This window comes from Salvelinus alpinus, chromosome 36 (genome assembly GCF_045679555.1).
Source record: "Salvelinus alpinus chromosome 36, SLU_Salpinus.1, whole genome shotgun sequence".
In the NCBI taxonomy this organism is placed as follows: Eukaryota; Metazoa; Chordata; class Actinopteri; order Salmoniformes; family Salmonidae; genus Salvelinus; species Salvelinus alpinus.
In genome coordinates, this window is record NC_092121.1 from 567,275 (window position 1) to 595,078 (window position 27,804).

The window sequence follows — 27,804 nt, forward strand, 5'->3', positions numbered from 1 at the left end:
CAGTACAGATGCAAATTTTGGTCACAGAATGCCAGCACAAATAGCAAAAAACATAATTATGTTACCAAACATTGCATCTGCACTGTTCAAGTAAATTAGTTTTAGTAAAATGTTCTGTGAACATATTAAAAATAGTCCAGTATCATTATGTTACTGTGGAATTGCCCTCTCTTACTTTCTTTCCCTCCTTGAGAAAATCTGCGGGTACTCTCTGTGGTTGAGTAACCATGGTAACTCCATCCTTGGCCTAGTTGTGGGTATAACCTCTGAATGGAGGGGAGCGAACAATAAAATCCATAGACAAAAGCACTTAATTTCAACCTCTTCCCGTTTAATCATGATTCATTAATCAATAATGATTTACAGTCTTGATTATTACCATCATGTTATGGTAAAACTATACTAGTCGTCTAATATTAAACAGCTCGTATGGATTTTCTATCCGTCTCCCTGATGAAGTTGTCTGAAAGCAGCTCCTGGAACATTGACTGCATCTAGACTGTTGACTCATCATGCCTCCCTTGTATGCCATTCCATAAAAGCCTTTCAGTAGAGCTGTGTCCAGCATACTTTTGGTCATGTAGTGTATGACTAGTATAGTTTTACCATAACATGATGGACACCTGCTTGTCGAACATCTCATTCCAAAATCATGCGCATTTATATGGAGTTAGTCCACCCCTTTGCTGCTATAACAGCTTCCACTCTTCCGGGAAGGCTTTCCTCTAGATGTTGCTACATTGCTGCGGGGACTTGCTTCCATTCAGCCACAAGCATTAGTGAGGTTGGGCGATTAGGTCTGGCTCGCAGTTGGTGTTCCAATTCATCTCAAAGGTCTTCGATGGGGTTGAGGTCAGGGCTATGTGGATGCCAGTCAAGTTCTTCCACACCAATCTCGACAAACCATTTCTGTTTGGACTTCGCTTTGTGCTTGGGGGCATTGTCATGCTGAAACAGGAAAGAGCCTTCCACAAAGTTGGAAGCAAAGAATCGTCTAGAATGTCATTGTATTCTGTAACGTTAAGATTTCCCTTCACTGGAACTAAAGGGCCTAGCCCGAAACATGAAAAACAGCTCCAGACATTAATCCTCCTCTGCCAAATTTTACAGTTGGCACTATGCATTTGGACAGGTAGCGTTCTCATCACTCCAGAGAACGCATTTCCACTGCTCCAGAGTCTGATGATGGCGAGCATGAAGCTCCCGACGAACAGTTCTTGTGCTGACGTTGTTTTTTAGCACTCGGCAGTACTGTTCTGTGAGCTTGTGTGGTCTACCATTTCGTGGCTGAGCCGTTGTTACTCCTAGACGTTTCCACTTCACAATAACAGCACTTACAGCAGCTCTAGCAGGGCAGAAATTTGATGAACTGACTTGTGCCACGTTGAAAGTTACTGAGCTCTTCAGTAAGGCCATTTTACTGCCAATGTTTGTCTATGGAGATTGCATGACTCCCCCTTGCACACCTTTCCTAAAAACAGCAGTCTGATTGCATCATGTGTGCCAAGCCAGGACCAGAGAATGTAGCACTGGGCTGTGTTCAGCATGAAACAACGTTTAGGGTCGTTGAGAATCAGATGTAGGCGTAAATATTATTTAGTGAGTAACACACATGCCTCTTACCTGTAGTGTGTGAATCATGTCAGCTCTACTGGTGACATTTCTATCTGCCATGTACGTTGCACCTTCCTGAATGCGACCCAGATTGTCTAGACCCTAGTGTTTGTGCGTGTGTCATGTTTGAGAGTTTGCTTCCCTCTCTCTCGCTGGTGTTCTCATGGACTGTCTTCTCTGTCCTCTTCCCAGGTGTGCTCCCCTTTTCCTCATCAGCAGTGTGCTCTGTGATCTATTAGCTGGGCTTGGGCCAGCGTCGCTAAGGGGACTCTTCTCTGGATCAGGTGACGGGCTGGGCCACACGGCACCTCTTTGCTGAATGAGGCCGGAGAGGAAATGCACTCTCGAATAAGGACCTACACGCAGAGATACACATGTAAGTTTATCATCTAGCGTACTAGTATATTTTCCTCTGGAACCCTGACTGAGGGAAGAGTATAGCTTCCCTGGCCATGTGTGTAATGTGTACTGGATCGTGTTCAGCAGGGAGAAAGCGTTTCTAATTGAAGTGAAACAGGGAGGCACTAGGCTAATACCTGCATTTGTCCAATAAAACCACTGATTGTAGTTAGTGACCCACTGAACAAGACCTAGCTCTGCAGTGGGGAGTTTCAGTGACATATATCCATCTAATAACATGGCAGCCTGTGTATGTCTGCTAATGTGACCCTGAGACAGGTGTGTGTGCGTTCCAGTGTTTTGTTTTGTTCTGTTTTGAGTTTCAAAATGTTCTTGTATTATGAGATGAGTGCCTGGCACAAGGATTTGAAAGGGCTTTGTTTTCCTGGTTTTGTCCCACAGTGTACTATTCTATTTCTGCATCCCCTATCCATCACCTGCCTTATACCCCTCGCCCATGCCCTTACACATGACCAAAAGAGGTGCCCTTACATCTCGCCCATGCCCTTAATTGCATGTAAAAACACACACACCCAGAGCCAGCAGCTTGGCTGGCTGTCCCTTCTCTCTCCTCGACCGGGGTCCCTGTTGGTTTTGGCTGCTCTGTTGCCCACATGATTAATGGCCTCTGAAGTCTGAAGGCACTTCCTCCTCCTGGCCTACTCATCTCTGTGTGTGTGTGTGTGTGTGTGTGTGTGTGTGTGTGTGTGCGTGTGCGTGCGTGCGTGCGTGCGTGCGTGCGTGCGTGCGTGCGTGCGTGCGTGCGACGGTGTTTAATTCTTCTTGCATGACTTTAAAAAAATTATTTAAAGTCATGCATTCATTCTACCTAACATCCCATCCTCCCTAGTAATGCAGGAAGCCAGACCCATACAGCCCCCTCCTCCCCTCTCCCATCCATGACTGAATGTTGCAGTAAGTGCTCAGTAAGGTAGGGCGATGTCAACATTAGTCCTGTGTGTCTGTTTGTGTGGCGTGCACATGATTGAGCAGTGACCGTCTGAGCAATAGGCCGACATCATGGGTTGAATAGAAGCGGCCTACCGTCTGCAGAACTGGATAATAATTGCTTTATTTGCCACATAAAACAGTCAAAAGGTATATTGGCTGGTCTGTCTCATAAAGCTGTGATTGAAAGTAAGTAGCCTATGCTTAGGCTATGGAATTTAATTCTTGTTATTTTTGAAAGCCGCAGGGACTTTAACACCGTAGGTTTGAATACTTTGGAAATAAGCTACGGTTCATAACTTTAACTTGTCTTAAAGCTTTTATGATGGGCCTAGTGGGAGGATAGGTTGTTGGCCCTTTTGGTTTTCAACTCCTCCTGCAAGGTTTTTCCCGGCTCGCATTTAATCATTTCTTAACCCCTAGAGTCAATGTCTAATTAGTGTAACAAAAAATCCCCTTCAAAATCAGTCTGTTTTAAGCAGGAGAGATCCGTTTCTTTTGTCTCATTCCGTCGACATTCTGCGGCTGCGGTGGAAGGTAGCAGAGCTACAGCAGTGTTTGTCAGACTAGGAGACATCCCGAAAATCGGTCTTCTCCCAAAAAATGTCTGTGGTGTCTGAACGGTTTGGCCTAAAAATATGTCCCCTTTATGGAAAGATGACTCATGAACACGATTGTGGTCTGTTTTGCTCTACGACCCCCACAAGCGTCACTCGACTTGTCTGAAGTCGGTACCACCGATCTGCCAACTTCTGTCTGTCGCGACCAAATATTTTTGGCTACACACTATTATGACCCCTCTATGGAAATAGGAGACTCCCACAAACATGTACATGCTCTACACAGTTCCATTTGAAAAAAATAAGTAGTTGAATACAGGGATTAAATATGGGTAATAATAAATTATTTTTGATCTTCTCACTCAGATATAGGACAGACACTTAAAACCAAACTTCCCTTTTTATTTATTTTTTCACTGTCTGTTTTTCCATGTATGAATCGGGTATTCAATGCGTTTATATGGGCAAATAGCAGTACGGCCAAATTCAAGTCTTAGACTCTAGGGGGTTAATAAGCTTAAACTTGTAAAAAATAGAAATCTATATGATATTTTTATATTTTTGCAAAAAATTCTTACCCTGTTTTTGCTTTGTCAATATGGGGTATTGTTTGTAGATTGCTGGGTATTTTTTATTTATATAAAAAAAAAAAAAAAAAGAATAAGGCTGTAACTTAACAAAATATGGGAAAAGTCAAGGAGTCTGAATACTTTCCGAAGGCACTACTTTTGCCCAGGTCCGAAAGCAATATTGTGCCGTTCGGGAAGTAGCCCCAGCCTCTATGAATCTGTAAAGTTGGCGCTTTGTCACTCTGGCAGCTGCTGTATTGTCCCTGTGTAGGGGTGCTTATGGCACGTGGACAGTCTGGGAGGAGGGGGTGAGGGCGTGCTGCTAGGAAGACAGTGTCTGTAATACAGAAGGGGTCCTAGGGGGCGTTTGAAATGGCACCCTAATCTCTAAAGTGCGTTACTTTGGACCAGTGTATACTTTTGTCCAGAGCCCTATGTTACCATAATCCCTGTGTAGTGCACTACTTTTGACCAGAACTCTATGGGTCCTGGTCAATGTAGTACACTATATAGGAAATATAGGGTGCCATTTGAGACACCCAATACATACACTGGCTGTATGTGTGAAATCAGATCTGACATATCTGTCACTGGTCAAGGCTAGACAACAGTATAGAAATCAGTGCTCAGCAATACTGTATGAACTTAGTGGGAAAATCAACTAAATGTATTGAATTGATTAGAAAATCCATTAATTTGCCAAAGATTGTTATAAGACATGAACAAAATGCGTAAGTGATACATATTTTCCTTCAACTTGCTGAAGTGGCAAAAGCACAGGAATGCCCCTGTCTGTGTGTGCGTGTGTTTGTCTACCACTTTGTGCAGCCAAGGCTAAATCTAAGCCATCCGCAACCATAATAATTTCATAAAAAGTTTAACCTGCTTTTTTTTGTTGCAATAATCACTGATCTGGCTTTCAAGTCTGTTAATGAAAATGCCCTTTTTGTTATAAAGTTAAGCAGAACCATGCATAATGCACATTCACTAATAATGGCTAACTTGTTGTAGCACTGCAGGCATTATAGAACATTAACACAGGTCTCATAATCAATCTCTCAAGCACAAGCCAGCTAATCTTTTTATTTCAAGTTTAGCCAACTTGGATCTATTTGCTAACTGACAAGGTAGAACAGTTGAATTGTTATGAACACACCATTCTGTCCGTCCTCAACTGTTTGAACAGCATACTAGCCCGTCCACTTTGTTCAGATGTTGAAATCAAGTGGCCTACCTTATTTCTCAGATTGAGAACCAGTTGCCAATTCCTTATATAATTGTGCTTTATGCTTATTTCAGATTTTGTGTGTTTGTGTGTATAAATGGGAAGGAGCACATGGCACAGGTGGAGATGTGACCAAAAAGACATCCCTAGCTTGATTCTTGCGATACAGGCATTTGGAATATCACGCTAAACATACATTTGAATTCATCTAATTCATTTGATGTATCGCCCAGCGCTACCCGATTTTCCTTTGACCCTTGAAATGCGCAGTCTAATTGTGTAGGTGTTAGAAACAAATATGAAGATATTTATATACACAGCCCTGATTGGCTGATAGGATGGTCTAGAGCCCATCCCCTTACTCAGATGAACAGTCATTGGTCTATTATAATCAGATCACATTGTGATATAATGATGTGGAACAAAAGTTCCATCCCACACGAGCAGGCTGAAATTCCAGGCTTTTTTTTCTCCAAACATCTTACACAAAAAGGGCATATCATCATTTTCACAATTTCAGACTGTTATTTCAACCTCGGTGTAGAAATATAAATAAAAAAACAAGAAACAACCATTTTTTTAAACTGCACTGCCCCTTTTAAAGTGTGTGTTTTTAGTGCGGTGGGGGTGATTGATCTGCGCATGTGCCATCACCGGTAGCGAAAGCTTTATATGTCCAAACTCAGAATCAAATAGTATTTGCAAAAATAACATGGTCACTAACTGTGGTAAAACAACAATTGGGTTGCCGATTTTCTGCATTGATCACAAGTCCCATCAGGTAGCCTGATTTCAGATGTCATATAAACAGGATTATTAGAGAGATTGTTCTTCTTGCAAAGTATGTACATGTTTTAATTGAACTAATATATGAATTTGATTCTCCACAATCGTATTATTGTGTGCATGTAACCGTGCTCTCTTTCTCTCCCTTCCTCTCTATCTCGCTTTCCATCTCTTTCTTTGCTTCTCGCTCTCTTTCCCTCTCTCCCTCTCTTTCTCTCGGTCTCGCTTGCTCTTGCATAACACACATTAATCATGTGACTTAGGTCAATTGAACAATGAACAAATGGTCTGACAGACAACGATATCTGTTCCACACAATACATTTCTACCTAAACATTTGTTCTGTGACGTTGCACCCCCCTGAACAGAGCCTTGATCTGTGCCTCAGAGCCATGAGGTAAATGTGACCCAGGGGTGTCGTTCAGTTGGTTGAGCTCAGTCTACTACTCAGGGTTTTCCTTAGCTGGTAATAGCCGGCTTTTGTCCATTTAAAAATAATGGATAAGACGATAAATAAAATTGGCACAGGCCACTTGTCAGGAAGAAGAAAAAAATATGAATTGCTTTTTAATTTTTATGAAGCTTAGACCTACTGATTGTATGAATTTGGGATCTATCGTCCCAGAGTCTGTTTAGGCTATTTCTTTCTCGACAAGCTGACCGATAGAATGTCAATTTTTCTACTATGGTGGATAGTAGGTTGACATAGGCTCATAGGCGGCGCATCCATAAGGCTAGGGGAAGCTAAGCTTTCCCTAAGTAAATTGAATTAAATTGCCTAAATTATATTGCCTTATTAGCCTACTCTTGTCTATACCAAAATAAATACAATTATTCAAAATAGGCTAATAAAACATGATTTGGCCACAGAGGATCATTAGCTTCCCCTAGCCTTCAAAATAAATACATGTTTTGCCTACAGTCACATTGCTTACAATCGGAAGGAAAGGCAGCGCATGCAATTGGTGCAGCACGTGCTGCAATAGCAAGTATATTATTGAGTTGCGCCTGTCAGTGAAAAGTATAGGCCCAGCCAGGCATATCGCAATATTTCCAAATTAAATCGCGGGATAACATAGTTTGGAATACATTCTACCTAACATAAAGAGAAGACAAAGAAAATACACGAAACAAAAAAAACGACATATCAAAAAACTTAATTGAGCGAACAACAGTAGGCCAGCGGAGTGCATCGGCCATGCGCACTGCGCATCTTCACTCTCATTGTTGGGCCAGTGCCACTGTTTGTTTTTGGACAATAATTTCCTCTAGTTTAGATGGATGTCATTCTATTTGTCTCCCTTTCTCGTAGGCCTATTGTATGGACAACGTCGTTTTTACTGATCTGTTGGTCAGTGTCAGCACCGTAGGCTACCCTGTAATTTGTCATATTCGAAAGATTCTGCTAATGTTTCCAGTCACAAAGTTTAGTAGAATTGCATGAAATGTGTTTTTTCGGTGCAAAGAAAGATGAGACGTTTCTGATATAGCCCAGGCCTCCACACTATCCTCGCTCAGCCATGCATTGAACGGTCTTTTTTGCGAACAGTGATTGTGTTATATTAGTCATAATTTAGGCTATCTAATCACATTACTCATCACATTACGACTAGTAGGCTATATTACATCAGTCTGCAAATGCGATGATTCGTGGAATGCTTTATTATAAAGGTGCATTTTTATAGGGAACATTTGCTTCACCAAACAACTCAGGCTTTGCCTATGCATAGGCTAGTGATTTTTCTGTTCCTTTCAAGTCTTGTTGGCTGAGGAAAAGTAAATGTGGTCAGTTATTCTAACATCTTCAAGGTGAAAGGAAAGGACACGCATCCAAATGCATATGGGTCCGGTAAATTTCTCAAATGTCCTGTAAATTAAAATCCTGCTGTCAAGTGTCTGGTGCCACATTTTCATAACTGAAACCCGGGTACTATTGTACCCTCAGACACCCCGGTCTTAATTACAGCACAGCAGGCTTCATTCTCTCTCTCTCCTGCAATCTATCTCTCTGGACATGGGTGATCTCTCCCTTTACTTCTGCTCTGTCACTCTTTCTGTCATGCCCTCAATTTTCTCTCTTGCTCTCTCTCTCCAGTTGTATGTGAAGTGGTCTCTTGTCATCATCATGTTATTTGGTAGACAGTAGGTACGAGGTACGCTCCACACACTTGATTGGTGTCATTTTAATGGGTCATGATGAGGTGAATCACTGTTTCTGGAGACAGATGGCTGGCTGATTTACAGGGGGGATTAACTGTCTTCTGGGGAACGCTGTAGCTGTGTGTGTCACACTCTCTCCCTCAAACACACACAGCCTTGAATGAAATGACTACTTGCTTACAAGTGTTTTATTACGCTCGTAAAGCAAGGGATGCCTTTCTGTTAACTTGTGTGGGAATTCCATTATTCCACAGTATATTGTTGGGCTGTATGTTTGAACAGCCTGTCTCGTGCCAAATGTCTCCCCCGTGTCTGAGTTGATATTAGTTTGTGGGAGATGAATATCCACTGTTTCAAGCAGGATTTATTTCAGCCAACGGTGCCGTCTCTGACCAATGTTTTTATAGGCCTTCCTATTGGCCGCGGAGACGAAATGTTGGTTGTTTTAAAGTTAATTTAATTTGATGCAATTCTACACATTTTGCCATGGTTTACACTGTGTTCTTATGCTATCCGGATGACTCAAACATAACAAATTCAATGGAGGCCCCATGTCGTTTTGAGAGTTTTAGATTCTCCCTGACTGTCTTGTTTTTATTTTGGTGATTGTTCGTTTTCAAAGGTTACCTTATTTAAATAATGTATAGCTCCATTATTTTCTACATACTTTATCTCGCTTAAGTTTACTCTGAAAATGTTTACCATCCCAAAATGTGTTATTTACAATTTAGCAGTGGCGGCCCACTGGCCTTGTGAAGGAGGAATGGATAGCTCGATCCTCCCCCTCTTATAGCAGTCTTACATATCTCTCTCTCGTATTTTCTCTTCTTTCTCTCTCTGCATTGACAAAAGCCTGGCCGGCGTGGATGCTTTTGTTTTGGCCTAGTCTAGACGTGCTGCGTGAGTGTGTGTACGCGTGCAGCAGCAGTGTGGCGGTGAGGGAGGGATGTAGGGAGAAGTAGCGAGAGCACTAGATAAGGTAGCCCTTGGTTTGGTGGGGGTAAGCAGGCTTTGATTCACAAGATCAGCCCGAAAGGAGAACAGCACGTGGGGGAGGGGCAGGGTGTTATGGAAGGAGGGAGGGAAGAAGGGTGGTGTGCCAAAGGTGTGGAGGGAGAGAGAGAGGGAGGGACCTCAAGCTATTGATGGGGAAAAGAAAAGGGAGGGGTGGAGGGAGAGGGAGGGGTAACAAGCTGTGGGCTGAGACTAGCGCTCAATGAGGAAGCGAAACAGCCAAGCCATTTTCAGCGTTGAATAACCACCGCACGCCGCTTGCTGTGTGTGTGTGTGTTTGAGAGAGAGAAGAGCTACGAGAGAAAGGAAAGAAGCAAACTCTCCTCCTGGATATTTTTTTTTTACCGGAGCTCTCTCCTTCCTTTCTCACTCTTACTGCTTGTGAGGGGGGAGGCCCGGGGTGGACACACAATGGGGCGAGGAGCCTGTGGCTACTGGGCCGTTGTATTGCTGCTGAGAGGGGGAGGGGGTTGAGCGAAGGAGACCGGCACACACAGCTAACTCAGCCAGCCGGCTCCAGCCAGGCCTCAACAGGCTCAATCTTACCCCGCTCCCTGGCCCTTTTCTGTTTTGTTTTTTTTGTGTTGTTTTTTTCAAGGAATACCCCTCACTTAAACCTGGATCTTTGGATTATTCGGGTGTGGATTATTGTTAATGGATTTTGTGAAACGGATTTATATTGGAACCTTGAAAAGAACCGATTTCTCTCTTCCTGTATTTGTGAGAAAGGGAGCCAAACTTCTCCTGTTTTCTTTTTTTGCTTTGTGTTGAGGGAAGCTTCTAGATGGATTACAAGATGCATGCTAAATCTAACGATCTGCTGGATTTTCAGACTCTGGATGCCCTCTTGGAAAAAATTTCACATTATTCTTCTGTCTCTGTGAAAAGGTAACGTTTGGCCGATAGAGATTTAAAAAATAATATTCCTTCATGTTTCCCATTCAAGATTTTACTGAGTTACAGTTGATAGGAGGAAATCAGTCAATTTAAATAAAATCATTAGGCCCTAAACTTATGGATTTCACGTAACTGGGAACACACATGCATCTGCTGGTCATAGATACCTTTAAAAAAAAAAATGGGTCTCAGGATCTCATTCACGGTATTTCTGTGCATTAAAATTGCCATCGACAACATGCAATTGTGTTTTTTGTCCTTAGCTTATACCTGCTTTTAACCCCACTGCTACCATGGGGCACTCTGTTCACAACGTTGACATCAGCAAACCGGTTGCCAACCCGACGCCGTACAAGTGGTCTGCGGTTGTGAGGCCGGTTGGACGTGCTAACAAATTCTCTACCATAAGAGAAATGAACATAAATTTATCTGGCAACAGCTCTGGTGGACATTCCTGCAGTCAGCATGCCAATTGCACGCTCACAAATGTCAACATTTGACATTTGTGGCATTGTGTTGTGACCTTTTAGTTGCCTTTTATTGTCCCCACCACAAGGTGCACCTGTGTAATGATCATGCTGTTTAATCAGCTTCTTGATATGCCACCCCTGTCAGGTGGATAGATTATCGTATCTTGACAAAGTAAAAATGCTAACAGGGATGTAAGCAAATTTGTGCACAAAATTTGAGAGAAATACGCTTTTTGTGCATATGCAACATTTCTAGGATCTTTAATTTCAGCTCATGAAACATGGGACCAACACTTCACATGTTGCGTTTTTAAATTTTATTCAGTGTACATAAACTAAGCCTACAGCTTACATTTGTACTGTATTAAGGCCACCTAATCTAAAACGTGGAACTGAAATGGAAAGCTCCAGTTTACAGAGAGAGGTCTTTGTTTGTGGACATCAAATATGACCTATTAATGTGTCATTTTCTCTGAAGTAGCCTATTAGTTGAAAGACTGTGGAAATCATTGGTTCAGAGGATTGCATTGTTAGCCACCATTCTGCCAGTAACTCTCCTGAAGGGCGATAGGTGTGGGGGGGAAGGGTGGGTTACAGAGAGAGTGGGTTGTATTTGTGGCAGCAGGGCTATTTTTTGGGGGGTAATGTATCCTGATTCCTGGAAATGCTTTGGTGAATGAATTGGCCCTGTGAGTTCAGCCTGTGAGGAAGGAAGGGAGAAAGAGAGCAAGGGGGTTCGTTATCTCCAGTTCTCTGTGTTTTGTTTACAAAGTGACTCAGTGACTCGTACGTGAGTGTTATCACTCTCTCCTCTCCAGTCTTGGTGTGTGTTCTCCTCACCCCTTCGTCCTGGCTTTTTGTCCACTATAAACAGATTATTTTGTGTATTGAAACGTTTCACTCCTGTTGAGCACCACCCTGTGTGTTTGGTGCACCTAGATGCTCAGTCCGAGATGGAGATTGTCACTGGGAGTGTTTCACCACAGTGTTCTGTGACTTCGACCAAACACAACCAACCTGGTTAATGTAGGCTTGTCACCAGCAGCAGTGTGTGTCTGTGTGTTAGGGTTGGCTGATAGACTATATGATAATATTGAGTATTGGTGATATTTGAACTTGACAAATCAAAACTGTGCAGTTTTATCAGAACATATGTTCAATATGAATAAAGCCTTTATTTATTTTTGTCATATGTGTATGTTCTTCCCGAGAAGGCGACTATACTATCATAAATAAGCACAGTGGAAATATTTTGTCATCAACAATGCTGATGATAATAATGATAATATCATATCTGCAATATTTGGAGTAGCATATCATGGAATAGGTCTCCCCAAATATTGCCCAACCCTAGTGTGTGCGTGCGTGTGTGTGGTGTTGTCACTCAGAGGAAGCCTGCTTGCCTCTACAGAGCCCCACAGCACACACAGCCAGTAGAGAGAAGGACTTTGAACAGTCAGACATGACGCATGCTTCTGACTCAGTTGGGCCCCCTCAAAAAAGTGGGTTTGTGTTCCATGAATGGCATGCCAGGTGTGTGCATGAGCCTGCATGCACGTAGGTGAGAGCAGTGCTCAGCTGAAGTGAGAGGTGAGGTAGTTTGCGTCCCTGGTCCACAGTAGTTCCATATGTAAGGCAGGATTCCCCAACTGGTGGCCTGCGAGTGGCTTTATTTGGCCCCCCAAGTTTCCAAATATTTTTGTTGCATTTTCATTGTTGGAAATAAAAACACCAGGAAATCACCTCCAATTGATTTTAATTTAGCAATAACAAGGTTTGAAATAATTGTTTTAGTCAAATATTATATATGTTTGGGCTTCTTGTGGTCAATTTGCAGTATACTAATTGTTTGTGATTATGTTCTGGCCCCTCAAGCATCCGCTCAATAAAAAAATGGTCCCCCGGCTGAATCTAGTTGACGATCCCTGATGTGGGGAATGGGGTGTTATTTGGGACAAAGACATAGCCTAAATCCTGGCCAGGCTGACCGAAAGCATGCTGTGCCCATTGCGGAACCCCACTGGGTGAAGATGTGACGGTTCACTCCACTGTCTGACGCACAACATACTGTAGATTCAACGTCTTGGACTGACGGAAAGAGTTAAAATGAAGTAGGCTAGACCCATTAGTCTATAGGCTGTGTATTTCCCGCAACATCATCAAACCAATAGTTTATTTATCCAATGTTTCGGAATGATAAAATTCAGATTTTGTGGCATGACTAACGTTCACTACAGTTTGTGTCCAAATATGAAATTCCAGAATGAAGAGTACTTTTGATTGCCGACTGCTGGGTCTAGCGCACGGTTCTGACTGTCTGCCTGGTAGCTGACCTGTCTATACTGTGCCCCTCCCCTCTCTCCGTCCCTCGCTAGCTTGCTATGAAAGATGCGAGTGTTCTCTGAAATACGGCAACTAATCAGTCTCCTCCGTTCCAAAAGTAAAGAATCTTAGGAGTCGATTGAATGTTAAGAGGCAGAAATGGTGGTTGACACTGGGAGTTGACGTGCAAGGAGTCGTGGAATCAATTATTTTTGGAGTCTACTCTCCACCACTGTCATCACTGTTTAAGCTGGAAAAATGGCAGAGGAAGGCAAGTGACAGCAGTGAAGTCCTGTTTGGCAATACTGTGCGGTTAAATGAGAAGGAAATGCGAACTTTGCGAGGTGGAATTGAGGTAAAGTTATAGCAGTACAGGTGCAATGCTTAACCATCTGAAACGGATGCACCGTGAGACCCAAACCAATGCTGGCAGCAGCACCGCTGCGTTTTGAATTTACACATGGAATTTTTACGGAAAAACTATCTAAAAATGTGTTTTGCAGTTTAGTCACAAGTAGTCCACTTTTTTAGCCATTTGGGACCAACTTGTAGCTGCATGTCTCTTACTGCACTGTTGTGTAGATTGGGATCCTCTGGGCTACTTTCCTACTGGCTGCAGCTACCTCCCCTCCCCAGGTGCTTTTAAATGTTTTATTTTAAATCAGTTAAGAACAAATTCTTATTTACTATGACGACCTACACCGGCCAAACCTGGACGACGCTGGGCCAATTGTGTGCAGCCCTATGGGACTCCCAATCGCGGCCGGTTGTGGTACAGCCTGGATTTGAACTAGGGTGTCTGTAGTGATGCCTCTAGCACTGAGATTCAGTGCCTTAGATCGCTGCGCAACTCGGGAGGAAAACGTGAATGATTATTTACTTTCTAGATGGAATAGATTCGCCTAGTAGATACAGTACATCTATTTTGTAACCTGACATGAGGTGTATGTGTCCCAAATGGCACCCTATTCCCTGTGATGCTAGTCAAAAAGTAGTGCACTATATAGGGAATAGGGTGCCATTTAGGACACGATTTCCCTTTTCAAGTGACAGTCACTGACAGATCCTGATTTCCTGGCTACGACTAGGCCCCTGATAACCAGAGCCACCTCCTCCCCTCTCTCCCAACATTCCTCGGCAGTCTGTGGTGATCTATGTCCAGGTTAAAGGTCAACTGTTCGAGAGCAGTGGGGGTGTGTGGTAAGACGCGCACACACACCGGTAGGCAGGAAGTCAGCCAGCGGCAGCATTTATAGTCAACTCTTGTTGGAATCTGCATCTGCTGAGTCATATTTACAAAGTGCATCAGAGTAGGAGACAGTGCTGATCTTGGATAAGGTCCCCATCCATATAATAGACTACCAGTGTGAAAAGGTTCCTCTTGCCAATTGAAACCAAACGTGTTTCTGTCACTAATGTGAAGTAGGAAGGTGAGAATGGAGCCAAGTAGACCTGATTAGGGAACACGTCTCAAATGGCACCCTATTCCCTATAGTGCGCTACTTTTGAACTGGTCAGAAGTAGTGCAATACATAAGGAATAGGGTGCCATTTGGGATGCAGTTGAGGTGTAAAAAAAAAAAAAAGGAGGGAGGGTAGCTAAATAAACATTTCTTCAAACATGGGAAACTGCAGCAAAACCTGGTGAAAACCAACAGGACTTGTGTGGCCTCTTTGCCTGAGCTAATTGTGTTTATCTGGTCAAATAGGTTCAGTCAGCAGTTAGTTGAGGGTTTAAGTAATCACACTAAACTAGACCCAATAGTGGAGCAATAGCACACAGTGCGGAGAAATTGTGTACTTTGTACTGTGTGTGTGTCCCTGGATTCCCTGGTCGTTGTTGCCTGGCTGTTGTGAACCATCTGGTGGTGCTGTTTGTGTGTGCTGGTATACGTCGGCAGATTCCTAGTCCCAGAAAACACTGCATCCCGGCCCAGCTGGAGCATCAGCCTGGTGTTGTGGCTAGCTAGAAGCTACCTAACGAACACATTGCTACACTCTGTCCCTGTAGAGGGAGCCCTCCCGTCTGTCCCTAAACTGTCAGTCTGTACCTGCCACAGACACCTCCCCAATATCTGTCCTCCTCCTGTGTCTAAGAGCTGGGTGGTGTTCTTCTGTTTAAAACAGGGAGGGAACTGTCCTGGATTTGTCCATTATGTCCAATGAGGAGATGCTAATTTTCATTACAAACACATTTAAAAATGTTTTCTGTTGCGTGCCCCAATGAACACGACCCTGTTCTTTGCGGAGGGCCTGTCAGTTCCTTCCTTATGTCTGCTGCTACTGCTGCTTGGTCCTATTGTCTGTCCCTGTCAACCTCTTTTGTACTGCCACCTCAGTCGAGCGCACACACTGTACAACACACACTGTCTGTACCACCCAAATGTATTGCCAGAGGAGCCCCAGCTTCTCCCTCCTTTAAAGTTGCATGGTACCAAAGCCACCACTGTTCCCAATCTGCTTTCCACTAGGGAGTTATGTGGATCTTTGTCTCTGAATGCAGGCTGCTAATTTGGTCATCAGGAGCAGCTCTGTCCTGTAACATGTCTAGCATTATATTCAGGAAGTTTGTACTCTGTTATAAGAAACGTTCAATTAACTGTTTTGGGCATTGCTTTGACCTGAGTGGGAAGGCAAGTAGCAGACAAGTTAACATTCCTCTCTCCTGTTGTCATCCCATACAGAGGTCAGTCAGTGTGTGGGTGTGTTTCCTCCAGGGAGGCCTAGGCAGTGATCATGTGCTTGGTTAACTGCTAACTTCTCAGAAAGGTGACTCATCAGGAATGTGTTTAGTTCGAGTGAGTTCCATACACTGGTGTGTGTGACTGGCCAGAGTTTTAAACTAAAACCCCTCATGATCAATACTTTATGGTTGGGCACATTGCTACACTTTGCTGTGTCTTTGTACTCTGTGTCCAACACACTGGCCTTGTGACATAGTAGCCTGGGAGGGGAAAGGAAAAGAAGGGGAGAGGCAAGAGGAGGCATGGGAACACTGGGTTCCACCAGCAGCCAGATGATGCCAAACGTACCACACACAACCTCCCACATCCTGAAACACTCCAGAGACCAGAGACTTCCAAGGAATGGGATAGTCTGTGTCTTACCAGGGACCCGCATAAACCATTACAGCAACACACACAGGCCCTGCTAAAACCCCAGCGATGGCTAACCACTAACCCACCTCTGATCTCTCTCACACACACAGGGTTGGGGTCAATTTCAGTTCTAGTCCATTCAGAAAGTAAACCAGAATTGGAACTAGAGTTTCAGTATAGTCCTTGAATTGACAGGAATTTAAATGGAATGAACCCCAACCCTGACACACAAACTGACAGATACAGACAAAGCCTTTTTTATTATTTTTTTTATTATTTTTTTTATAATTATGAAGGGCCGGAGGGAGGACCTAAGGGCTGTGCCCCCCTTTTGGACATTTTTGTACACCTGTAACTGCCATTTCCTCCAATCCAGAGCAAAAATAATCCTTATATATATATTTTTTTTTTTATTGTTTATTTTTTTTTTTACACAAAGTAGAGCAACGCCTCTCTTGCATTCTTTAGGGAGAACCCTTAAACCTGTAAGATCAGAGCTCAGAACAGGGATGGTTGATCTTCCTGCAACGCACCCACTCACAGAACACATCTAGTTTAGGTGCGGTAATTGAATGTGGGATCATGCTGATGATGACGCAGGGTTTTTTTGTGGTTAGGTTTTGTGGCATGATGGTAGCGCTGGGATGATAAACCGAAAATTACAGACACACATTGCCTTCCTCTTACCGAAGCATTTAGCATACGTTTGTACTTTTATGTGTTTTTAGTTTCCCAACGTTCCTGTAGATTGTTTTAAAACCATTATTTGGTCAACAGTAATGGCCTGTGCATTATGTTGATTCCTGCCATGAAAGTGTCTGCCTGTTCTTGTTTCGCTGTCGGCTGCTGTATGAGCGAGCCACTCACACCCCTTCCCCGGCTGGGCACGGAGAAGGGAGATGCATCGTGAGAAGCACAACCATATAACCGTTGCTCAAAAATCCAATTGCGGAAAAAAACACCGTTTTCAAAGCAACTACTGTATTAGTTATAGTGAGGTGTCATAGCTTTCTGTGAGTATATATTTTAGTTATCCCCTTTAATATTGCGTTCATGGCACCATTTTACAACCGGAGTAGGGTGTGGTAGCCTATGGTTTTGATGTGCCCGCAGAGCACGCCATTCGCAGTGAATAAGCCTATCAAGTAGGCTAGGCTTTGGAGGACAGTAGTCTACATTTACTGATAGATTAATCAATTAGCCTACATGGCTATATAGCAACATTATCATAGTTAGAGTTAGCAATCTAGCTTAGTGTGTTTTTGAGTTCGTACTTGCTCAGGTTGTGAATAATATAGCCTAGGTCAATATGCACAAAGATTCTGCAAGTTCTCTGAAGAGGCAAAAGTACACCTGATATTTCTGGATCATAGTTTGACAGGTTGCACATCAAAATATAAATTATGCATTTCCTGGATATGTTAGATGAAATAGCTTACTTTTTGAATCATAGGCTATGATCTCAGTTGTCTTACTTTAATTTGCTCTAACTGTTGTGTTCCTATGGAAAACCAGGTTTTTGTTATATCTCTGTTGTCTTGTGGTTAAAATGTCACACGCTGAGTAGAATGGGGAAATCCTTAAACATTTAGGAAACTACAGTACTCTATCCGCAAACTGTGCATACTGAACTGATGGCCTCTACAGAATTTAACTAACATTTGTTGCATAAACGCATACATTTTCCATTCTAAAGTCAAATCTGCTGCTGATGGAGCTCATGAGCTGGGCCTCTGAGCTGATGTTTGTTTGTGTGAATGTCTGTGCTGTATGCACTATATAAGCTCCTGAGCTGAGCCATAAGGAAGACATTTGAATGCTGAATGTGCCATGCAGAGGTGCAAGAACAGGCCGCCTGCCTCGCGTTAGTCAGCTGTGCACAGAACCCGGTTTGACTAGGCTACTGATATTGCATGGGGTTATTCGACATGCAAAATTACTGTTGGGTCAATGGCTGTCAACGCACTTACATGCAGTTCGAAACTGGAGAGGACTCATCAGTTGTTACAATAGATTAGATTTTGAGAAGGTAGAAAATGTAATACAACGTGAACCGGCCATTTGTATCTTAAACATTTTGAATCGGGGACCGATGCATATTGGTGAATCGTTACATCCCTTGCCTTTAGGAGTTTAGCAACTGTAGCCATGTCACCCACAGAGTCACCCACAGAGTTGGGAAGGGTATATTACTGGAAGCATTCAAAGTTTACCAGTAAACTACCATTAATTTAGTTAGTTCAAGGAATATATGCAATTTTATCAGGTGACATCTTGTGGCCTTTTTGGGTACTACAGGTAATCACAGCTGTCTGTAATTATCTCTGGCCCTCTGTGGCTTTATCACGTCTTAAAAATTAAAATAAATTAAGCTGTATAACATTATCCTAAGTATGTAAACCATCAACTTATTGAATACCATTGAGCGTTTCAGCATTCTTTTATTTTTTTATATTTTTTTTTACACACCTTTTATTTATTTTTACAATGTCTGTCTTTGTTGTACATGTTTTAGGGCCAAATTGATGGCAGTTGTGAAAAAAAGACATTTGGAAGAGCTATTTTCTCTTGAACCTTGACAGTCTATCCACTAGAAGCTCATGGACAATATGGGCACAGATAGAAAAATGTATACAATATATGAAAAAGTTATTAAAGTATAAATTACCAAAGTTGCCATAGATTACCTGTTACTTACCAAAATTACTGAAGATTCCGTTAACTGGTAAATTAGAGGGAGCTTTTCAACCCTATATGTCTGACAGAGATGCTAATGACTGTCTCTGTCTGTCCCACCTTCTTCTCCTAGAGAGCCTAGTGAGGAGTGCAATGGAATCATCGGTGCTCTCTCAGTGGAGTCGTCCGCGCCGGCGTCGAGACTAAACAACTGGTGTCCCGCGGCCACCGCCGCCCCAACCCCTACCCCTGCTCCGGCCACTGTGCCCGCGCCCCTAGTCACCTCTGCAAGAATGGGGGACGGCCTGGACGCAACCACAGTGCAGATGTCTTCGTCAGGCAGCAGTAGTAGCAGCCAGGGGGGGCAGCCCCAGCCATCCAGCTACGTACCAACCGTGCCAGAGTTTAACCCGCCGCCCCCAGAGTACATCAACCCGTCGCAGCCCAAGCGGCAGACCAACCAGCTGCAGTACCTGCTGAAGGTGGTGCTGAAGACCCTGTGGAAGCACCACTTCTCCTGGCCCTTCCAGGCACCCGTCGACGCCGTCAAACTCAACCTGCCGGTGAGTGTTGTGTTTCTGCCTGGCTGGCTGTTGTGTCTCGCTATATGGACTAGAAAAGGAGAAACGTACGACCTGAAAATAGTCTTTGAAAGTTTATTTAATTTCAAAGTTGAATTCACTAAATAGTCTTCAGAGCAGGTTTGGGTTGGAGTGTAGCCTGCTTTAGACCTCTATCCTGACTACCCATCCACATCGCTCTGACCAAACGCCACACTCACTAGTGTTTCTTCTCCACCATGAGTTTGGGTTTGCTTTTCTCCCTGGCATTTTATAAAATGGCTGTTCTGATTGGTCCCAGATACGGAAGGGTTGGGCCAGAGCCGTTATTGGCTTTGATACTCTGATTGGTTAGTGACGTTGATGAATTTGTATTGTACAACTTCATCATTTTGATGTCATTTTGATGTCAGCACAATTCTTTGGGGATGGCAGTTTCAGACTAAATGTATGCAGTGGAATTAATTTCAGGATGAATCATCAGGCAAATTAATTACATTTCTATTTATCAAATCAGTTGTAGACCAACAGTGAAATGCTTACTTAACGGTCCTTTCCCCCAACTATTTTAATGTTACAGGACCTTTTCTAACAGAGTTAAGATAAAGAACAAATAACGTTTTTTTTGGGGGGGGGTAGTGACACGAGGAATACATACACAATGGATAACGAGAAACAATGAGTCCAAGTTACATGGCTATATACAGGGAGTACCAGTACCAAGTCGATGTACAAGGTAATTAAGGTTGCGATGTACATATACATTCAGTGACCAGTTTATTAGGGACACCATCTAGTACCGGTTCGAACCCCTGTTTACCTCCAGAACCGCCTGAATTATTCGGGGCGTGGAATCGTTGCTCAATTGGTATCAAGGGGCCTAACGTGTGTCAGCAAAATATTACACCACTGCCACCAGCCTGTACTGTTGACATCATGCAGGATGGGGCCATGGATTCATGCTGCTTACACTAAATTCTGACTCTTCCATCAGCATGACGCAACAGGAACCGGGATTCGTCAGACCAGGCTATGTTTTTCCACTTCGGTTGTCCAGTGTTGGTGATTGCGTGCCCATTGGCGCCGCTACTTCCTGTTTTTAGCTGATAGGATTGGAACACTGTGTGGTTGTCTGCTGCAACAGCCCATCCGATGAGTTGTGCGTTCCGAGATGCTGTTCTGCCCACCACTGTTGTGCTGCGCTGTTAATTACCTGTTTGTGTACCGCCTGTTAGCTTGCACGATTCTTGTCATTCTCCTATGACCTCTCGTCAACGAGCTGCTTTCGCACCCAGGACTGCCGCTGACTGGATTATATATATATTTTTGTCGCAGTATTCTCTGTGAACCCTAGACACTGTCGCGCTTGAAAAGCCCAGGAGTCCGGCCGTTTCTGAGGTTTCTGGAACCGGCGCGCCTGGCACCGATGATCATGCCACGCTCCAAGTTGCTTAGGTCACTCGTTTTGACCATTCTAACATTCAATCAAACAGTAACTGGATGCCTGTCTTCGTGATTTATATAGCAAGCCACGGCCACGTGACTCACTGTCTGCAGAAGCGAACCATTTTCATGAATGGGGTGGTATACCTAATAAACAGGCCAGAGTGTAGGTAGGAGTGAAGTGACTGTGCAACGGGATAGATAATAGACAGTAGCAGAAGTGTGTGTGTGGCGTCAATATGCATGTGTACGCATGCTGTGTGTGTTATGTCTGTGGGTAGAGTCCAGTGTATGTCCATAGTCAGTGCATGACAGTTGGTGCAAAAAAGGGTAAATGCAGGTAGTCTGAGTAGCCATTTGATTAGCTATTTAGCAGTCTTGTTTAGTTGTCTTATGGCTTGGGGTAGAAGCTGTTAAGGGTCCTGTTGGTTCCAGACTTTGTGCACTGGTACCTCTTTCTTTGCGGTAGCAGAGAGAACAGTCTATAATATTTCCAGGGATTGCTAGTTTTCCCTTTTCTAGGTCACGCCCTTACAACTCTGCACCCCAAAGTTTGATTCTACTAGTGTTTCTCTGTGTGGCTGTGCCACCCAAGCACCCAACATTCACACTTGGCAGATTCCTCTGTCTGACTGTGACTGTGTTGTTTTAATTGAATTGTACTTAAAAATATATATATGTTTTTCAGGACTACTACAAGATTATTAAAGTTCCTATGGATATGGGAACAATCAAGAAGCGACTTGAGAACAGCTACTACTGGAACGCCCAAGAATGTATTCAAGATTTCAACACCATGTTCACAAACTGCTACATTTACAACAAGGTAACGATGCAGTAATGCACTGTAGCTGTTGTCAACCACCACCATAGAAATAGAATCTATAGAAAGGGCTTGGGACCGCTAACCCTGACAATTTGAATGAGGTGGTTCATTTTATGACCACCACACCCCATATAGTTGGTATCAGAGACATATATTTAGAGTTTGGCTAACTTTTAGAATGGAAACTGTTTTGGAATGGATGCTTTTTCCTAGGTAGTGCTAGATCTGTGTACGTCTAGGTCCTAGGTATGTCTAGGCTTTGGTTTCTGGTACTGTATTAACATGGAGTGTCTGTCTCCCCATGACTGAAGCCTGGAGATGACATAGTGTTAATGGCTGAGCAACTGGAGAAGATGTTTCTCCAGAAGATTACTGAGATGCCCCAGGACGAGACGGAGATTGCTGTCATGACCGGCAAGGGACGAGGCCGGGGCCGACGGGAAGGAGGTAGAGTACAGCACACAAACACACAGACACACTGAAACGCATACACACTCCTGGCCTGGGGTTTCCAATATCCTACTGAACTGCTGTGCTGGCCAGGTTACATGTCCACCATAGTTGCTGGAACTTTGCTCGAAAGGACAATGTGAAAGGGAAATACCTGAGCCAGCACAGTAGGTTTCAGGTTGTCTTTTGTCATATCTTGTGACTTTTTTGGGGGGGTTTCATGTTGTTTCGAGTGAGTAACCTCCACTTTTCATAGTAAATAAAAGGAAGAATTATCACTGTGAATCATCATAATGTTTGTGTCAATTAATCCCTTAAGGGATGGGTTGCCAACTGGCACCAAAATAGATTTAAGTTAATTAAATTTAGGGTTTGGGGTATCCACATTTTTATACCGTTTTTATACCATACCGTGTATACGGTGTTACCACAAGGGGCGCAATTAAAAATGTGTGTTTTTACGCTCAACAATTTGGCAACAGGGATAGCGGAAGAGAAGTGTTTCCAATTACATTAGTAGACAATTAGTATGCAATGCCTACTCATAATAGGTTGAAATCACACGAGGCAACAACAATGTAATTGGAAACACTTATGTTCCTCTGCCTTTTTACTGCAAAACATAGAAATGCACGATTTTCTCATGTTGATTTTGGGGTGTTGCTGGAGATGATGAATATGAAGTATATATATTTTTTAAACCACATCAAGAGACCTTGAGATCTGTGGAAAAATTGGAGAAAGTAACATTTTGGGGGTTACTTACCCCTTTAATTACAGTGCACACCAGCAAGAGGCTGTGTTGTTATGGCACATGTGATGGTAGAGTTTGCTAAACAAATACCCACTGGATTGATGCAAATAATCATGATTTCATCCTGCCAGGTTAGCATAGGCTACTTTGTAGTTAACGTTTAATTGAGAAGGTTTTTGGGGAGCCTTTCCATCTACCAGAACTTTTCATTAGCGTCATGCTAACGGCTGCACAAAGTGGTAGATGCGCGCACCGTACATACACAGACAGGGAATTCTCCTTGCCTCTTCAGAAAGTTGCAAGAAATGCGAATCAATGATGCACTCTGTTATGGTAAACTTAGACTAATTGCTACGTTTTCAATACATTTAGTTGATTCCTTACTAAGTTCAATGCATTTTAGAATTTTGTTGAATTCCGTTTTAATGTCTGGATTCCGTGATTTCCATCCACATTCTGCGTATTGCGGATGTTATAGAGCCCTAGATCTTTCTCCAGGAGGGGATTGAATCTCTACTGTAACCAAGAAGCTTGATCTTGACATCTAGCCACTTATCTAGCAAGTTAGAAAAAACCAAATGCATAGCTGGAGCCCTGAGCTGGATATCATTTAATTGACATCTTAGATTTCTTGTAGTTGTACTTATTACATTTCATTCATGCATTGTTCTGTCTCTCTGTGTGTCTCACACCCTCCCAGGTCTGAACTTGAAGCCAGGCCCGACTATGGATTCTCCGTCCACCACCCCCCAGACACTGGGCTTCTCCAGCCACTCCCCAGGGCCCCAGACCAGAGGACCACCAGTGCAGCAACAGACCCAGGACCAGGGACCCCCATCTCTACCTCCTCAGCCCCTCATGCCAGCCCTGCCCTCCCGCGTGCCCCCAACGCTACCTGTCCACACCCATGCCCATGCGCCACAGCTGGGGGCCCCCTACTCACTGGGCCCGTCGGACCTACCTCTCCAGGCCCCCCCTAAGCTCCCTATTATGACCTCCGTGCCTCCTCCCCCCACCCAGACCACCCTGCCCCCCACCTCCATCCAGAGCACTGCCCCCATACTGCAGAACCCTGTGCCCATGGCCAAAGTGAGTAAGATGGAGGGTTTGGCATGCACAGGTATGGTGCGGGGTATATCGCTTGCAGAACTGGGTTGTGTTCATTATAGTGGAAAATGAGAATGAATGAGAGTTTCGAGGTGGTCACTCCCTGTTTGTCTGTTTTCTTCCATTTGATGCATAATGTACGACTCTTCAAATAGTATTTGATTCAAATAGTATTTGCGTTCCTTTAAATACTTTGAGCATTTAATTGAACATCTCTGGAGTGCTAAATGGGCATGGTTTGCACTTTTAGGGCTACTCCATTGGTTCCATTGCGCCAAGCAAGCTCAATCAATCGCAGTTCAGAATGCTTTTGACAAAAGTACAATGTGTTACTTTGCATCTGATCTAAAACAATCACATTCACCTCTCATACTCTGCCTCTTCTCCTTCCCCTTTCTGTCCCCCTCCCTGTGCCCCTAATTTCTCTATCCCCCTCTTCCCTTCCCCCCTTCTAGCAGAGAAAGAGCCAGAAGAGGAAAGCAGACACGACCACCCCCACGGCCAACGACCAGCTGAGTGAGTCTTCTCCAGCCGAGTCCAAGTCGGGGAAGACGCTGCCGCGGCGTGAAAGCGCCAGGCCCACCAAGCTAATCAAGAAGGAGGCTCCAGACTCCCAGCACCACCTGGGCCTCGGGATAGGTCTCGGTCTAGGGGGACCCGGAGGACCAGGGGTAGGGGCTCATAGCCCCAAGCAGCAAGAGCAGCTACGGAACTGCTCCAGCTTGGTCCGAGACATGTTACATAAGAAGCACGCGGCCTACGCCTGGCCCTTCTACAAGCCAGTAAACGTGGACATGCTGGGGCTGCACGACTACCACGACATCATCAAACACCCCATGGACCTCGCCACCGTCAAGGTGGGTTTGAATGGAACACAATTATGGGTGTGTCCCAAATTGCCCCCTTTTCCCGATTTATATAGTACACTACTTTTGACCAGGGCCCATATTGTAGTACATTCGACCAGAGCCCTATGTTGGATTAGGGTTGGAAGGAAAGCCTGAAGAAGTGTAGCTCTCTAAGGGATGCCCTTGTCCTCTAAAAGGATTCCAACATTGTGACGTGGTTTTATTGACATGTTGTGATGTGTTTGTAGTTGAAGCTGGACAACAGGCAGTACAGAGACGCCCAGGAGTTTGCTGCCGACGTGCGGTTAATGTTCTCCAACTGCTACAAGTACAACCCACCCGACCACGAGGTGGTGGCTATGGCACGCAGACTACAGGTAATAACACTTCTAACACGGTAAATAAGACCCTCATAATTATATTTAATTACTTACATTTTCCAGAAGGAACTTAAGTTGTGGCAAGTCTGAGATAAAGATTCATAGTAAATATATAAATGGCAACATTCACGTGTGACAGATAAACAGTTAAGGTATATACGAGATAAATGTAAGTCACAAAAATCTATTTCATAACAAATGCCCACATGAGCTTAGGCCTTTTCATGTACCTGTTTGTAACTTTTTCATGTACCTGTTTGCTGAACTATTTGCTGTGTTTTACTGGTGCAGCAGATGTCTTTGAAATCTGGGTTGTTCAGTAGGGAGAATACGTTTTGAAACCGAGTAAAATTCATAGGTTCCTGAACTTTTCCAAAATCAGAACGCCGATGTTTGCTTTTCCATTGCAACTAGTTTTGCTACGGTGTGCCCGATTGAACACCACCCAGTTCTGTTCTCTATCCAGACTCTGACACTGAGTATGTCCTCTCCCTCCCTCCCTCTCTCTCTCCAACAGGACGTGTTTGAGATGCGCTTCGCCAAGATGCCAGATGAGCCCGAGGAGATGTTGGCTTCGGCTCCTGCCCCTGCGATGCTCCAGTCCTCCGCTCCCATCATCAAGGCCCAGCCTCCGCCCATCCTAAACCCTGCCTCTTCCATCCTAGGTCCTGCCTCCTCGGTCAAACACTCCGCTTCCTCCTCGGACAGCTCCAGTGATTCGTCTTCTGAGTCGGAATCCTCCACGAACGACTTGGAGGAGGAGAGAGCCCAGAGACTGGCCGAGCTACAGGAACAGGTGAGGAAAGACCGAAACAACAACATGGAATGCAAGTAGGATTGGATTTTTTTTCCCTGATTGAGGGATTCCAGCTTCTCTGGTGACATCTATCTTAATCATACATTATTGAAATGAACCATAACCCCCTCATAACTATCTTCTTCCTGACTTTTCTATGTTGGCACTAATAACATCCATTTGTGATACATTTGATGGATAAATAAAGTTGTTTAAAATCTAATTGAATCCCTGAAGATGGATGAAGTGTGCTGTGTCTTTTCTGACCCCTGGAATATTTGGTGACGTCCAGTCAATGACTATCCATTGTTTTTTGACCATTGGTTTCCTGTCTGTCTGTTACAGCTCAAAGCTGTCCACGAACAGCTGGCGGCCCTCTCGCAGCCACAGGCCAGCAAACCAAAGAGAAAAGAGAAGGAGAAGAAGAAAGACAAGCACAAAAGGAAAGGAGCGGTAGAGGAGATCCCGGAGCCGGCCATTCAGTTCCCCAAGAAGACCAAGAACAACAGCAGCAGCAACAACAACAAGGAGCTCCTGCCCAAGAAGACCAAGAAACCCAGGTAGGAACAATAATAGCTTTTTCACACTACTGAGCCAAGCTGAGAAGAGGGGTATGCTACAAAGCAGGACCAAGGAGTTAGCCAGCTAACTTGCCTGAATATTTTGATATGTTATTTTTTTTAAGAGGAGCTTGAAATGGGCAAATTGATAATAAAAAAACCAGGGGTGAAAATATTTAAATGTAGCTTTTTTAATTAAACAGAAAATCACAAGTTATTTACGGTTGCTTATTGAAGTTAGCTGGCTAACTCAGTGGTCCTGGTTTGTCATATACCCCTCTGTACTGCACTGGCCTGGTTCTCCCACACAGCTATGGGAATTTCTGTCTTAGGTGTGGCATTGGTGTGGCAGGTAGCCTAGTGGTTAGAACGTTGGACTAGTAACCGAAAGGTTGCAAGATCGAATCCCGAGCTGCCAAGGTAAAAATCTGTCGTTCTGCCCCTGAACAAGGCAGTTAACCCACTGTTCCTAGGCAGTCATTGAAAATAAGAATTTGTTATTAACTGACTTGCCTAGTTAAATACAGGTAAAAGAAAAAATGTGTACAGAAGTCAGGACCTGTGACATTTTCAAGTGGACACATAATTTGCTGAGCGCATGGATTGTATTGGCACATTATAAACGTTGCTGATCTCAAAGCACTGATTGCCTTTGTCAAATTACTTCATGAAGCTGTTTTGTTGTTAATCCTCTAAGCCATTTATAAGCTTCTGTCTCATTTCCACGGCAAGTGTGGTAACATGATTTGTATTCTCCCTCTGCCTCTGCTCTTTCTGCATTTCACAGAGATGTTACGTTACTGTGGCTACATTACAATGTCCATCTTCCATCTTCTATTTAGAATTCACTACTTCATTCTAAGTAGTATGCTTGTATGGACATTGGAATAGAGACAAAGGTTATTCTTTTCCAGTTGAAATTGTACTGATAGTTTATATATTCTGCTCTGATCTTGCAGTAAGAAGGAGGGAGCTGCGGTGAAGAACAACCACTCTGCAGCCCTGGGCCCTCTGGCAGTGCTGCAGCCCCCAGCTCTGCAGCCCGTGTCGGGCTTGGGGGAGGGCCTGGAGGACGACCCGGCTGCAGCCGCAGCCCCCGGGGAGAAGGGTAAGCCCATGTCGTATGAGGAGAAGAGGCAGCTGAGTCTGGACATCAACAAGCTGCCCGGTGACAAGCTGGGTCGTGTGGTCCACATCATCCAGTCCAGAGAGCCCTCGCTGAAGAACTCCAACCCCGACGAGATCGAGATAGACTTTGAGACGCTCAAGCCGTCCACGCTGAGAGAGCTGGAGAGATACGTGTCGTCGTGCCTCCGCAAGAACAAGAAGAAGGTTCCTGGTGA

The 27,804-nt window shown here is 44.0% G+C and overlaps 1 protein-coding gene across 5 annotated transcripts in view; it reads left to right on the forward strand.

The window, feature by feature from the left end:
* Positions 1-27,804, forward strand: part of LOC139565449 (bromodomain-containing protein 4-like) — a 47,373-nt gene that overhangs the window by 4,570 nt on the left and 14,999 nt on the right. For 3 of the 5 annotated variants that reach the window (XM_071385809.1, XM_071385810.1, XM_071385811.1), the window contains exons 2-11: positions 1,807-1,990; positions 18,871-19,300; positions 21,429-21,566; positions 21,878-22,013; positions 23,471-23,859; positions 24,333-24,734; positions 24,974-25,102; positions 25,623-25,901; positions 26,247-26,461; positions 27,421-27,800. In XM_071385809.1, coding sequence (XP_071241910.1) covers positions 19,031-19,300; positions 21,429-21,566; positions 21,878-22,013; positions 23,471-23,859; positions 24,333-24,734; positions 24,974-25,102; positions 25,623-25,901; positions 26,247-26,461; positions 27,421-27,800 — 2,338 coding nt within the window. In that variant the 5' untranslated portion in view covers positions 1,807-1,990; positions 18,871-19,030. Of the gene's footprint in view, positions 1-1,806; positions 1,991-9,433; positions 10,164-18,870; positions 19,301-21,428; positions 21,567-21,877; positions 22,014-23,470; positions 23,860-24,332; positions 24,735-24,973; positions 25,103-25,622; positions 25,902-26,246; positions 26,462-27,420; positions 27,801-27,804 lie in introns of those variants that run through there. The other 2 variants (XM_071385807.1, XM_071385808.1) reach the window with 1 other exon arrangement.